The 12,756-nt window shown below is 38.2% G+C and overlaps 1 protein-coding gene across 1 annotated transcript in view; it reads right to left on the bottom strand.

Moving 5' to 3' along the window:
• The window catches only part of PCSK5 (proprotein convertase subtilisin/kexin type 5), a 222,349-nt gene that overhangs the window by 552 nt on the left and 209,041 nt on the right, over positions 1–12,756 (bottom strand). Inside the window, exons 28-36 of the mRNA XM_074533214.1 lie at positions 12,391–12,474; positions 11,390–11,585; positions 8,977–9,194; positions 7,713–7,949; positions 7,012–7,242; positions 5,268–5,445; positions 4,107–4,327; positions 2,043–2,158; positions 530–716 (exon numbers count right to left, since the gene is read on the bottom strand). Coding sequence (XP_074389315.1) covers positions 530–716; positions 2,043–2,158; positions 4,107–4,327; positions 5,268–5,445; positions 7,012–7,242; positions 7,713–7,949; positions 8,977–9,194; positions 11,390–11,585; positions 12,391–12,474 — 1,668 coding nt within the window. The remainder of the gene's footprint in view (positions 1–529; positions 717–2,042; positions 2,159–4,106; positions 4,328–5,267; positions 5,446–7,011; positions 7,243–7,712; positions 7,950–8,976; positions 9,195–11,389; positions 11,586–12,390; positions 12,475–12,756) is intronic.

Raw genomic sequence — 12,756 nt, 5'->3', positions numbered from 1 at the left:
AAAAAAAAAAAGGGTGAAATGAGCTTGCATTTGTGTGTGTGTGTCTTAAAAGTCTGGTACAGTGTGTCTGGTGCAGTAATAGCAGTCAACAAAAACCTAGCTTTTCTGGTATCCCAATGATAGTTTTGTTGTTCTTATGCAGCAAGTATGTCAATAAGGTTGTTGGGCTATCTGTTCTTTAGTATTTTATTTAAAATAATGAGAAAGAGGCTGAAAAGCTAGCAGGCACATAAATGCAATGAGATTCAGATGTCTCTTCACTGAAGTAAGCTAATTCGTAAACCAGTAAGTTTATGAAATGCCAGGCCATGTTAACATAGTAGTTGAGAGTGTGAGAAGTTGCCATCTCCAGCACCAGACATAATGGTTGTTATTTGAGTAAAATCTTCCCTATTTTTGATGAAGCACTAGGAACACACTGTTTATCAATAGCACATTTTTGCTCTAGTCCAGTTTTCAAGCAGCATAATGTCAGCAAAATCAACCATAAAACACTTAGCACTGTTCCTGCTTTTCAGCGTGGTCCTACCTTGTGTTTCACTGCAGTCACAGCACTCTGGGGTTTCTGCTGGGTCAGTGTTGCTGCAGCAGGGCAGGCAGCGGCTTTCCTCCAGGAAGAGCTGCATGCTGGCTGGACAGACTGTGCAGTTGAGAGGACCAGGTCCCTTGCACTCAACGCATGAGCTGTCACATCTCTCACACTTGGGCTTGCTCTCCTTCAAACACAGAACACAAGCAATGCACCTCCAATTTTGTGTGATTTGTACCTGACCTGGCAGTTCTGTCCTATCATTGACCATCATGGTTGTCATTTCTAGGCACCGTGAGTGTCAATGTGAAGACACAATACCAAATTCAAAATTTCCTGTTTTCTGATTTCTCAGTGATCTGCTTGTGGGATGTAAAGTGTTGTAAAAGCTTAGAGATCTCACCTAGCTAAGCAGGATGTTAAAATTCACTCATTCTTTTAAGCTTTTGGGGTCAAAAAAGTAAGTGATGTGGAAGAAGCAATATGAAATATTCTGGGTAAAAGCTGAGAGTATGAATTTTCTCTTTACCCAGAAGAAGCAGAAGTAAGAATTAAAGGTGGTTGGAAATTTTTTAGCAAAACCGATTACTCTTAAATTATGTGGCTTTTTTTTCCTATGGAAACAGCTTAGATTCAAATACTCTTCATAAAGTCCAGGCTTCTGGGGACCTCTCTTTACAGAGACTACCAGTGGTCACTGTGATCACACCTGCCTTGCAGAATGGTCTGAAGTCAGTGGTTTCAGTATTTGCAATGCTCACAGTTCCTGGCCATGGCACATCTTCACTGTGAACATCTGGAGACTCCAATAAACTTTCACCACATTTGCAGTTAGGATTGCAAGGCTGTTTATCCTGGATGGAAGAACCCATGCAAGATTGCAGGATCATAGCTGCTGTTAATTTCTTAGACTCAAAGCTCTTGCAAAGATCTGCACACCTGTGTGGTCCCCAGCCTCAAATAATGCTGTTTTCTCAGATCAGTGCTATGAAGTAGGACTGTCAAGAAGATATTATAGGACAGAGACTCCAGGGTTTGTAGCATCTCAGGCATGCCTTGCTGCTATATTCTTGAATAAATATCTTTAGAAGGCAATTGGTGTGGAAATCGGGAAGGTGGAATGCCCAGGCTTATGGTGCAGACCCAAACCTTATCCTATTCAATTAAATATACAGCTGTGTTAATTTCAGCCTATCCTTCTACTAGAGCTTTTGGCCAGAAAAGCTGTCAATCAAAAATGCAGAAGGATTTCTTACAGAAAAAGCATCAGAAATCCAAGAGGAAATCTGTTATATTGGAAGAAAAAACCACTGTATCATTAATAGAACTTAAATAGATTTGTTCATGTGGTTTTGATATCTTTGTTGACTATAGGGAAACCCCAGAAAGAGAAACAAGGCTTCCTCTGCTAAAAGAAGAAAAAGTAAGCATACTTAAAGATAGGCACCATTAAAAACTCATAGAAGAGCCACGTGCTGTTTGTATTTTGTACAAAAATCCTTGAAGTAGCTACCTTTTGTCCTGGAGTCTCCTGGACTTTGTATTCACCTACGAAACAGTCTGAGTTGCACATTCCATTTAACAAACTGTAGCTCCATACACAAGATGTGCAGCTGAGTGCTCCCTTCCCTAGACAGGCAAACAAAACAACAATATTACAACAGGAAATGTCGGTTAACTTCCTTTAAAAATTACACTGACCACTGCTATGAAGCAAAAGTATGTTTGTCAGTTGGTATTAGAAAAAGCTTGTGCCTAGTCCTGGGGTTTTATGTGCAAACAAAATTTATTTCTTAAGTGTTTTGATAGTCATGAAAAGATGATTTCACAATCAGTTGTACAGGGAACCTCTGATATATTCAGGAAAATAAATTAGATCAGAGCACTGAGGTAAAATGTGGAGAACTTTCTCCAAATTCTGTCCTTCACAAAATCCATACTTATTTGCCCTCTTAACTATTTTCAGACAACCATGAATTAAGCGATGTTTATATTTGAATAGAAAAATAACTTGTTTAGTTGCATAAGAAATAAACCATTTTTCATTAGGTACAGCCAGAGGACCATATGCACCTTGTGTGTCAAAGACTCATTTTAAAGACAGATGCTGCATGCAGTATTTCTGTGAAACACTGAGGGGATGGGTTTGTCCTAAGTGTCAAGATGCATCCATCCATTTCCCTGCACACAGACATTTTCTGCCATTGTCTGAAAGGAAGAAATGAAAATGCAAGGAACTGACATTAGCAAGCATTAAACTGCTGAAGAAAGTAACCTTTTATAACACAGAGGACTTCCTAAATTACTGTGCAATGCATGATTTTCCTTACTGCTCTTGACAAAGAGACACCATGCTCTTTGCTGATATATCAGCAATGCAGATGCATTTCAGACTGGCTTGTGTTTTATAATTCTGTCTTTTTAATGATGATTAAAAATTCTGTCCTGTAGTATTTATGCCAAATAATGTGAAAAACACAGGAGGTGGTCTGTAAATTAAAATGCCTATCTTTTTTGTTGCAAATCAAAACAAACATTTCTGCTAATTTTCATAATATTGTTACACAATTAGATTGTAAACATTCTTGAATGTGGCTTCATTCTAAGTGCTTCATGTATAATTTTGTTGCAATTAGCTATTTGTACTATCCAGTATATCCACTATCCAAAACAGTTTGTGTGTTACAATGCATGCTCTTCTAAGCTGCAGCATGGAACCCATTAGCTATAATCTTGTGTTGTTCAGGTAAAAAAGGAAACCAAATAGGTCCAAGAGGATTAATGCTTTTTGTTTCAGAAGTGGTTTAATAAGGAAAATTGAGAAACTAAAACCACTGTCTCACAGAGCAAAATAGACAGTCTCTGAAAATTAACTGTGTGAAATACATAATTATATTAAAAGCAACAAACGTCACTGTGCTTTTGATTTCAGTTTTCCTTTCAATCTAGAGATGTGCTTTATGTGTCTTTACTCTTCCCATTGTAGGCTGTAAAGATGTGTAGTTGGAATTAAGTTCCTTGGCTTTCATGGAGTAACAGACAGTAGGGCAGCTCAAGGAGTGAGATATTTTTCAGTCATTCTTAATATTCATGTGAAAAATGGGGTCCATCGCTGTAAGCCCATTTTTTTATGATGAGCATTTTTATGAGAGTCCTGGCTGATGGTAAATTCATTACCGTTCTCCATTTTTTTACGTTCACTGACTTGGCAACATGTGACTTGGTCCTAATCCTCCCTGTTAAGTGGCTGTCTCTCTGTTTGTGCTCTCTGCTTTAAGCAGTTCTGAAGAAAGCTTGGCAGAAATTCATATACTTGATTTCACCTCAGTTATCAATGCAGTAGAAATGAATCAATGGAACATGCGTGCAACAAGTCACCAATGGACAGGAAAAGCTCAGCAGCCCCTGGGAGAGGTCTACATCACCCACTGTGGGTGATGGACACCCAGAGTCATGGACAGGTTGGTAGCACTATATGTGATTAGTATCTTTGTGAAGTGTTCCCAGATCATGGAGCTGAGATTCCAGGTGTTTTGATGACCCCTTTTTTTGCTGAAAGCAGAACATATATTCTTACCGTCACAAGTTAAACAGGAAGAGTGGCATCTCTCACAGACGTTGTTGTCCTTGTTTTCATAGTAGTAGTACTGAGGACAAGAGCTAACACATTCGTTCGTGGTGTGCAGCAGGTAGAAATACGTATTACAGGAAAGACAGTCTGTGGCTCGAGGCCCCGTACACTCCTTACAACTCTTGTGGCACCTCTCACATGATCCAGTGGAATTTTGTGCAAAATACCTGCGATAGATCAGATAGGCATAAAGGCCAGCAGTGATAGAAAAACCAACTTTTTTTTAATCCTTAGCTTTTTATCATGATTACATCCATGTATAAAAATCATACTAAAATGAACACAGGTGTTTGTATTCTCAGTGGAAATAGAATTAATTTCATTCCCTTTGGCCATTGGAATTCAGCTACAAAGCGCAACTCTGTATAGTTTTTACAGCAAAAAATTCTAAAATCTGAGTTGAATTGAGATATAAAGTATTGGAAGTAGAGAAGGTGTGTGTGATTTTGCTGAGATATGGTCATTAGAGTTTTCCAGTTTAATGGGAGGGACAGCCAGTGTGATCTATTGAACTCTAGTTTTAATTTAAATGGACCTGAAAGAGAAATCATAGGCTAACATTCTAAATTTGAATTTGTCAAAACTGAATTTCCCAAAACACTGAATTCACATTTTGAACTGAAATGGATTAATTGTAAAGCTTCTCTCTAGAATTATGAGTGCTCAGTTCAAAGACGTTTTAATGGTTTTTGTTATCACCCACTGTAAGCTTTAAATCAACACAAAAAAAAATATAACCTTATCCAAACTTCTCCTCATTAAATGGAGGCCAGAGTTTGCTTGGAGGCTCTTCTGCCTGTGCTCAGGCTGACTGACCTATAACTTGGTATACTTGTTCTGTTTCACACTGTGCTGTACAGAAATAGCCAAGAGCATATTCTGAGCATGTCCACACCGCATCTAAGCAGTCCCCATCTGGGCACCAATTTTGGAGTTTTCTACATGGAAGGGAGGTGTTCCACCATTAGAGTACTGTGATAATACAAGAAATTTTCTCCTGAAAACAAAACTCAGTTCTATTTCAGACTGACATGGAATGCTGCAGTGATCTAATTTCTCAAATCTCTCTCTGTGATGCAGCTCTTAGCACAAGATCTTGGGTCTTACCCTGCTGGACAATGGGTTACACATCCTTTTCCTTGTCTGTACCAACCCAGTTTGCAGGAAAGGCACTGTGAGCTGTGTTTCCCAGTGCAAGTGTCACAGGTGCTGTGGCATGCAGAACATTGCCTCTCTGTGCTGTCAGCATAATATCCATCTGGGCATGTTTCAACACAGGTTCTGTCTGCAGAGACAACAATGCAAAGTAGCACATCATATTCAGTATTTGCTACTATAAAACATCTCATGCAGCTGTATTAGAGCAAACAGCCTGAGGTGCTGATAGATAATGTATCAGAACAAGAAAACCCAGTGTTGGGGAACAGTAATTACTTTTTGATTTTTGTAAATTCTTCAGTCCTCATTTCTTTGGTTAATGCATATTGGCAAGCTCTTCAAGATAGGCAAATTTTTATCTTTGTGAAAAATAAAGTAGCATAATAATGAACAGCAGATGTGATTTCCTTTGTATAATCAAAAGTAGTAAGGCAGGTTTTTATCTGCATTGCTGTTTTCCATATATTTCACTCTAAGCATCAATCTAATTTCATTCTGTGTAGATGATGAATCAGATGGTAAATTTGAGATTTAATGACATCTGTTTACTGATCTTTACCCTTGTCTGTGGCTTCTACATTATGTTATCGAATTAAGTGTCTTTAATGCTGCAAAGCCAGGTAGGTCCCACTTTTTTCAGTCGTAGTAGGAATCCTGAATGAGAAGTTAGTAGTGTTGGAATTAGCTGCAAGTGCATAAAGCTAATAAAGTAGTAGATTACAAGCTGCTTGTGCTTGCTACATATTTGTCTTGATAATTTTGCTGTTTGGGTTGCAATTGGGCAAAGGAACTTTCAGGTTCAGGGTTTTTTCATTTTATTCTCAGTTCCAATATCTGCATTTGTCCATCAACTTTACCATTTGTAATGGTGCAAAACAGCAGTGTGTAGATAAAAAAGGTAAGTCTGATGCCAGGTCTCAGAAATACAGGAATGTAAAATCTGCTTTAGAATTAGACTAAAAAAGCTTATATTCACTTTTAATTTACACTGGTTTTTAGCTCTTTCTTGCATGAAGAATTATTTAATTTTTTTTTCTGTTACATTTTTCTCCCAATGATTTTCTAAAATTTTTGTTTGCTTTTAGAAGAATATGTAGAGAAGAAATGTTTTATTATGGGGATTTTAGAATTTTTTTCCTGTTTGTTTCTGAGACTGTACAGTCTTAAACCTACTCTGACCTCCAAAGTTAGGAAAGTAATTTTGCATCTTAGCCACCCATTAGATGCTGTCTTAGTGATCACTTTTAACAGTTGGTTAAGTATTCCTTTGCTCATCAGATTGCTGCAGGGATTAAAGAAGCCAACATGAAAATGTGCACGTTTTATAGATACATTAACAGCAGCAACAACAACAACAAACCTAAGTATAGCTCTCTTTTAAAGTCTTCGTAGGAAACAATAGAAGAGTACATACCAACTAAGTGAAACATCCACGTTTTGTTCAGTCATGGTGTTTGCTGCTATTTAGAAATCCTGCATTAGTCTTGTGAACCCTGGCAAGCCCTGCCTCACAAAGTTTCCACATAGCCCTGCTGAAGAAATTATCTCTGCACAATTTAACGACTTGTCATGTCCTCCTTGCAGTATTTAGATTCGTTGATGCAGCCCAAATGCTTTGCAAATATGACAAAAACTTGTCTATTCCATGCTTTCTGTGTAGAGTGAAATCTAGAGGCAGTAGAGAGATACTTACTGAGAAGATACCGGTTATTTGCACAGCTAAGACACTGGTGTTCAGTAGGTCCTGAGCAGTGGAAGCATTTCTTGTGGCAAGATTTGCAGGTCTGAATTTCCTCAAGGTAGTACTCAGTGGGAGAACAGTATCCAGATAACATACAGTGCCCATCATGGTTCAATATCCACCCATTTCTGCAAGTTAGGCAGGTGGTGGAAGAGGAACAAGTCTGGCATGTCCTGTTGCATGCTGAAAAGGACAAACAGTAGGAATTTCACCTTTTTGAATTTATCTCAGAGTGTTATTACAGTTTTAATTTTTGAAGGAACAGCTCTTATCTCAGGATGAAAGCCTGTGGGAAGTAATCTTTAATCTTATGCAAGGAATTCCTTAGGTTTGCTTTTGCATCAACACTGCTTTTCACTGCAACAGTGAATAGTGTCTCCAGCAATTCTCAGTGGTTCTGTAGCCATTCTCTGCATTTTACCACAATGGTTGCCTTGAATAATAAACATAAGTATCCTGGCTACCTCCCTCTCCACTTTCTTTAATTTTTGCTAATCTACAATAAGCCAGATTCTTTTTCTGCCTTTGCTGTCCTCATCAACTCTAAGACACTGGTAACAACATTAGCTGTCACACGCAGGCCCTTAGGGGGTGACCTTAAATAGACCCACTTGTATCTCAGTACTCCTCTGGGGAAAACAACAGTTTCCAACCTTGGCAGTCTTTGGTGGCTTCTTCATAATAACTCCCCTCAGGGCACGCTTTAAAACACATGCCATTGTAGAGATAAAATACGCTGTAAGTGCATGCTGTGCAGTCATCAGACTCTGGCCCATTGCAGTCCGTGCAGTCAGCATGGCAGGGAAAGCAATGCTTGTCTTCAGGGTAGAAGCGTGAAGGGCATTCCTGTACACACTTCCCGTCGTGCAGGAAAAACCCATCCATACACTCTGCAGGGGACAGCAGAACATCAGTAAGCAAGTGGACAGCAAATTCTGACCTAAGTGCAAGAGAAGGTGGGTGCTAGGAAACATTACATTCTGGATTGTATGTCATCACTGAACACCTTGAGAAGATAGGACCTCCTTTTTCAAATCTTTCTCTGCCAAAAGACCTATATTGGCCCAACCCTCAAATGGTATCTTCTGTGTTACAGCAAGGAACTCTGAAAAAAAGTCACTTGCTCAGCTTTGGTAATATTAACCAAACCATTTGACACTAATATGGCCTTTTTCTGACATTTTTCTGCATTATGAACTTCCTGCAAAATCAGGAATGTACATATCTGAAGTTTTGTTTCGTTTATTATTGAAATATGAGTTTACCTAGAGTGTATTGACCTAAAGGGTTGTCTTTGCCTAGAGCTGTGAATAAGTTGTTTTTTTTATTGTGAGTATTGGGTTTAATATGTTTGTTTATGGTTTGGTTTGTTGATTGTTGGTTTTTTATTTCATCCATGTTTTTGTTTCTAGAATGGCTTGCTCAATATTAACCATCCTTAATATTTTGGGGAGGGTGGGGTGAGGGGTAATTTTGGAGGGTGGTTGCATTTAGCCTCACCTGGGTACCAAAGACTTTTCTAATACCTTTCTTTGCAGGGGTTTCTTTCTCTAACAGGAGTGGTCATTTTCAAAAATGGTAAAGAGATGTGAATTCAACTATGCTAGGAAAGAAACATTCTGTATTTCACATTGGTGCACATATCCAAGTTTTCAATGTTGGATACATTAGCTCAAAAATAAAATCAAACTAGCAGGTGTCTCTGAAGAACCGCAGGACCAGGCAAAGCAATGTGAAATCTTTACAAATCATTATTGTACATTTAGTCTCATCATGATCTATTTTAGAGATTAACAATGATATGCACATCACTTTTTTTTTTCTTTGCACATTACTGAATTCAGATTTGGTTTTCTGTCTCTCTTCAGACAGATCCAGATGGATTTTATTCTACACAACAGCAGTTCTTTGTAATACCTGTGCATATTTCATTGTGAATACATTCCTGACACATTTCAGGGCAATGTTTGCAGATTCCTTCAGAGGCAAAATGCTTCTCTGAACAAGTAGATTTACATTCCCAGTGCTCCAGAAGCAAAGGACTTTTACAGGACAGGCATTGGGTGGCACTTCCCATGCATGTCTTACAGGATCCACTGCATTCCTTGCAAGTCTCAGAATCATTAAAATATCCCCTATGGAATGAAAAAAACACAAAACAAACTGTTGGTCACTCCAGGCTATGAGAATTACAGCTCTAAATGAGACTCTCACAGCATATACACTTCACTAGATCGAACAGGTTTCTCACACAATTTTTTTCCTGTCTTCCACTTAACTTCCCCTGTGTCTGAAAGCAGAAAGTATACATGGTTAGTGCTATATGAAGGCTTTCCTTTCTTCTTGAACCTGCTGTCTAAGTGATGTTGAACTCTTATGTCTTTATTTCCCCCGTATATGAGATAGAAAGATACATAACATTTGGGAAAACATGCAGTCTCTAGTCTTGTGCAACTGACCTGCAATACTGATATCAAGGAAAGAGAGAGAAGAGTAACCTCGGTGGCTCTAGAGAGGAGAAAGAGAAGAGACAACTCTGGAAATGTGAAGAGTAGGAAGAATGAGGGCAGGGATTGAAAATAACAAAGAAAAGCAGGATATTGACATAACGCCTTGCCTTAGTGACAGCAGGCTAGAGATGGCAAAGAGGGAGTACATTTTGCTGGTATCTGTGGTGTGACACCAAATATGGAGAGCCGCTGCTGGGAGTACTAGTCATAAATACAGAAAAAAATCTGCACCTCTGCTTCAGGTAAAGATGCATAGAGGAGATGTTGAATTCAATCTGTCTACACTCTCAGAATCAAATTGTTGAAAGGTTAAAGGATGGGTAAGTCGACATTTTGAGATGGTTGCTAATACACAGAGCCATTGATGAAAACTAAATAAGAAGTTAAGACAGAAAGTATTCCCACAATCTGTACTTTATATTAACAAATTTGTTACTCTTGATTGAAGGATGCTTCTCTTTCTGTTCTTTGACATGGTTTTTCCAAAGAAAGTCTGGGGAGATGCATTAGAAGCAAGGTTAGATAAAAGATAGGAGGAGCCATGCCTGTCACCTATTCCCATATTTTTTATCTTCCAACTTTTTTCAAGGTCCTGTAACTACTTCTCACAGTCCTGTCCTCTTTTCTTGTTCCAATGTTGAGTACCTGGTTAGCCCAGTCTTTCAAAATTCCTCTGTCAGAAATTTAAGTAAAATCTTTTTATCCCTTAAAAACATGTCCCCAAACCCAAGCCAACCCCCTTAATATGTAGTCACATTTTTTGTTCCAGTGGAGAGTAGTTGTGTCTCAAGAACTTTACCTCAGAGTCTGAAACTGGAGTTTAAACTGTGAATTTTGCTCATTGCTGGGAAGCTATTATTTACAGTCTTGAATTAGGGGAAAAAAAGTGGGATAATAACATCTGAAATGACTACTGGTATATAAAGTTTTAATTTTGTTATGCTGACTCTAGGTGGGATAACTGGGAAACTAGTACTGACAAGAGACATTGATGTCAAAACATAATTAATGGTTATATGCCTCAGTTTCTAATATTAAAAATTGCTTCTGAAGTAGAGTCGTCTTCATTGCAATTATCTTACACTCACTGTGATTTTTCATGAAGAAAACCTGTTCCACTGGCCCTCAGTGACATATTCAGCAAAATTACCAGGAAGGCAGTGGCAGAGACTGCAGGAAACATGTGAGCTTCACAATTTTCTGAAGAAAAAGGGTTAACAAAGCAAGACTTTTTTCTGCATAGCACTGGTTTTATGTATATATATATAAGATGAATGCTGATTTAAAAATAAAAAACATAGAAAAAAGAGTACCTGAACTTCTCATGTGCCTGATCTAATATCTATTGCAGTCAAATGGGAATATTTTTAAATTTCACATGTAAAAATATATAAAAATAAATATGAGCCAAAGAGAGAAACACACATCATTAAGCACTGTATTTACATATCAGGACTCTAATATGTTCACTGTCTGAGTTTATATCTCTGCTATGTAATACTTGGAGGAGGAAGGAACAAACTGGAGGATGTCTAGAATTTTTATTATCATTTGCCATGAAGTACCATGTTCCTATTAAAGTCCTTGAGAGCTGTTCCATCTTTCATAGGATTTAATGTCTTACCTTCACTTTTGATTTTTTTACTTTTTCTCTAACCAAAAGAAAATACTGTTTATTCAGGCAGTGTGAAAACAACATTTACCTTAATTTCTGGTAGCATTTGTTACATAAAGTTCTTCCTTGAAAGTTTAATAATGGATCTGAACTTTAAAGAGAACACAGAGAAAAGATCAGGGATAATATAAGAGGGGTTACTTACTCAGGGCACTCCTGTAAACATCTGCCTTTGTGGAGGAAGAGCAGCTGGTTCTGTTCAGCCTGACACTTCTGACAGTGCCACTGGTCAGAGCACACCTCACAGTCATGCCCGCACTCCTCACACTTTCCACTTGCAGTGTTGCCAAAATATTTTGAAGGGCACAGAGAAACACAGGTGTCATGGATAAGAAATTTTCCTGGCAGAAGAGCAACCCAGGGGGGTAAAGACATCAATTAGACATACATTTAAAAGACTTCTGCCTTGGATGGCTACAAGAAAAGCTTTCAACTTCTCAAAATTCAACTTTGATTCTTAAAAGCATGAATAAAACACGCTTTCTTAAGATATTTCCCAGAATATTTTGCTCAGACCTCACTGACATCGACAGGAGGAGTCATCAGGATTATCTAGGATGTCTTGCTGAAGAAATCCCTATTCAGTAATTCCTGCATGGTATCTGACAAATTTTAATTGAAAGGAAAGAAAAGGAATACTGTTGTTGAGGGGAGACTCAGACACTCAATATGAATGATAAGCAAATTCCGTTTATTGAAGAGAGCATCAGACACTTTTACAGCAAGTAATAAGCTTATGAATATCCTGTAAGCTAAGCAATCTATTGGTTAAACTATACCATAAACTCTTCCTCATTCCTTAGGGGTTACATCTCTCTTTTCTCATGTCTCTTTTACTGTTTGTTATCCTACCACAGCTAGGCCCAAGGACACTGCTATCTGTGCAGGTGCAGGACTTGGAATTTGCCACGGTTTTGTAATTTTCCAGTCCTTAGCAGCTAAATTCCCAACAGAATACCAACAATATTTTGGCCCATATTGCTAAGGGCATGCCCGGTTGCCTGAATTCAATTGTTCATTGGCTGATTGCCTCTTAAGCTGTTAAGGGACTTTGTAGTGACCACTGATAAAAACATTCTCTGGAAGCATGTAGGATATTAAACACTATAGGCATTGCAAACTTATCTAAGGAAGCTGAAATGTTACCTTTTGGACATGAAGTACACACATCAGCAGATTTCTCACAGGTCAAACACGAAGAGTTACAGGACAGCAATTTTCTATTTCCATCTGGGATGAAAGGGAAAAGAGTTCCTTTTTTTACCATCTGGTTTTCTTAATTTCTCCTCCCTTTAGAAGGGACACTTTGTATGGCTTTTCCTAAAGTGTTTTGAAAATGCATCTTTGCAAATTTTTGGAGTTCACAAAGTTGAAGAACTTAATGATTGACTCCTCTCTTCTAAATGATAAGTTAGGGGTTGTATTAAAGGAAAATATGAATGTTTTACTCATGTTCACTAAGGCATTGTTCTGGACTGCTCATCACAAATGAGAATAATAATAGCAATGTTG

The sequence above is a fragment of the Zonotrichia albicollis genome, chromosome Z, assembly GCF_047830755.1.
Source record: "Zonotrichia albicollis isolate bZonAlb1 chromosome Z, bZonAlb1.hap1, whole genome shotgun sequence".
NCBI lineage: Eukaryota > Metazoa > Chordata > Aves > Passeriformes > Passerellidae > Zonotrichia > Zonotrichia albicollis.
This window is presented reverse-complemented; position numbering and strand designations above follow the sequence as displayed.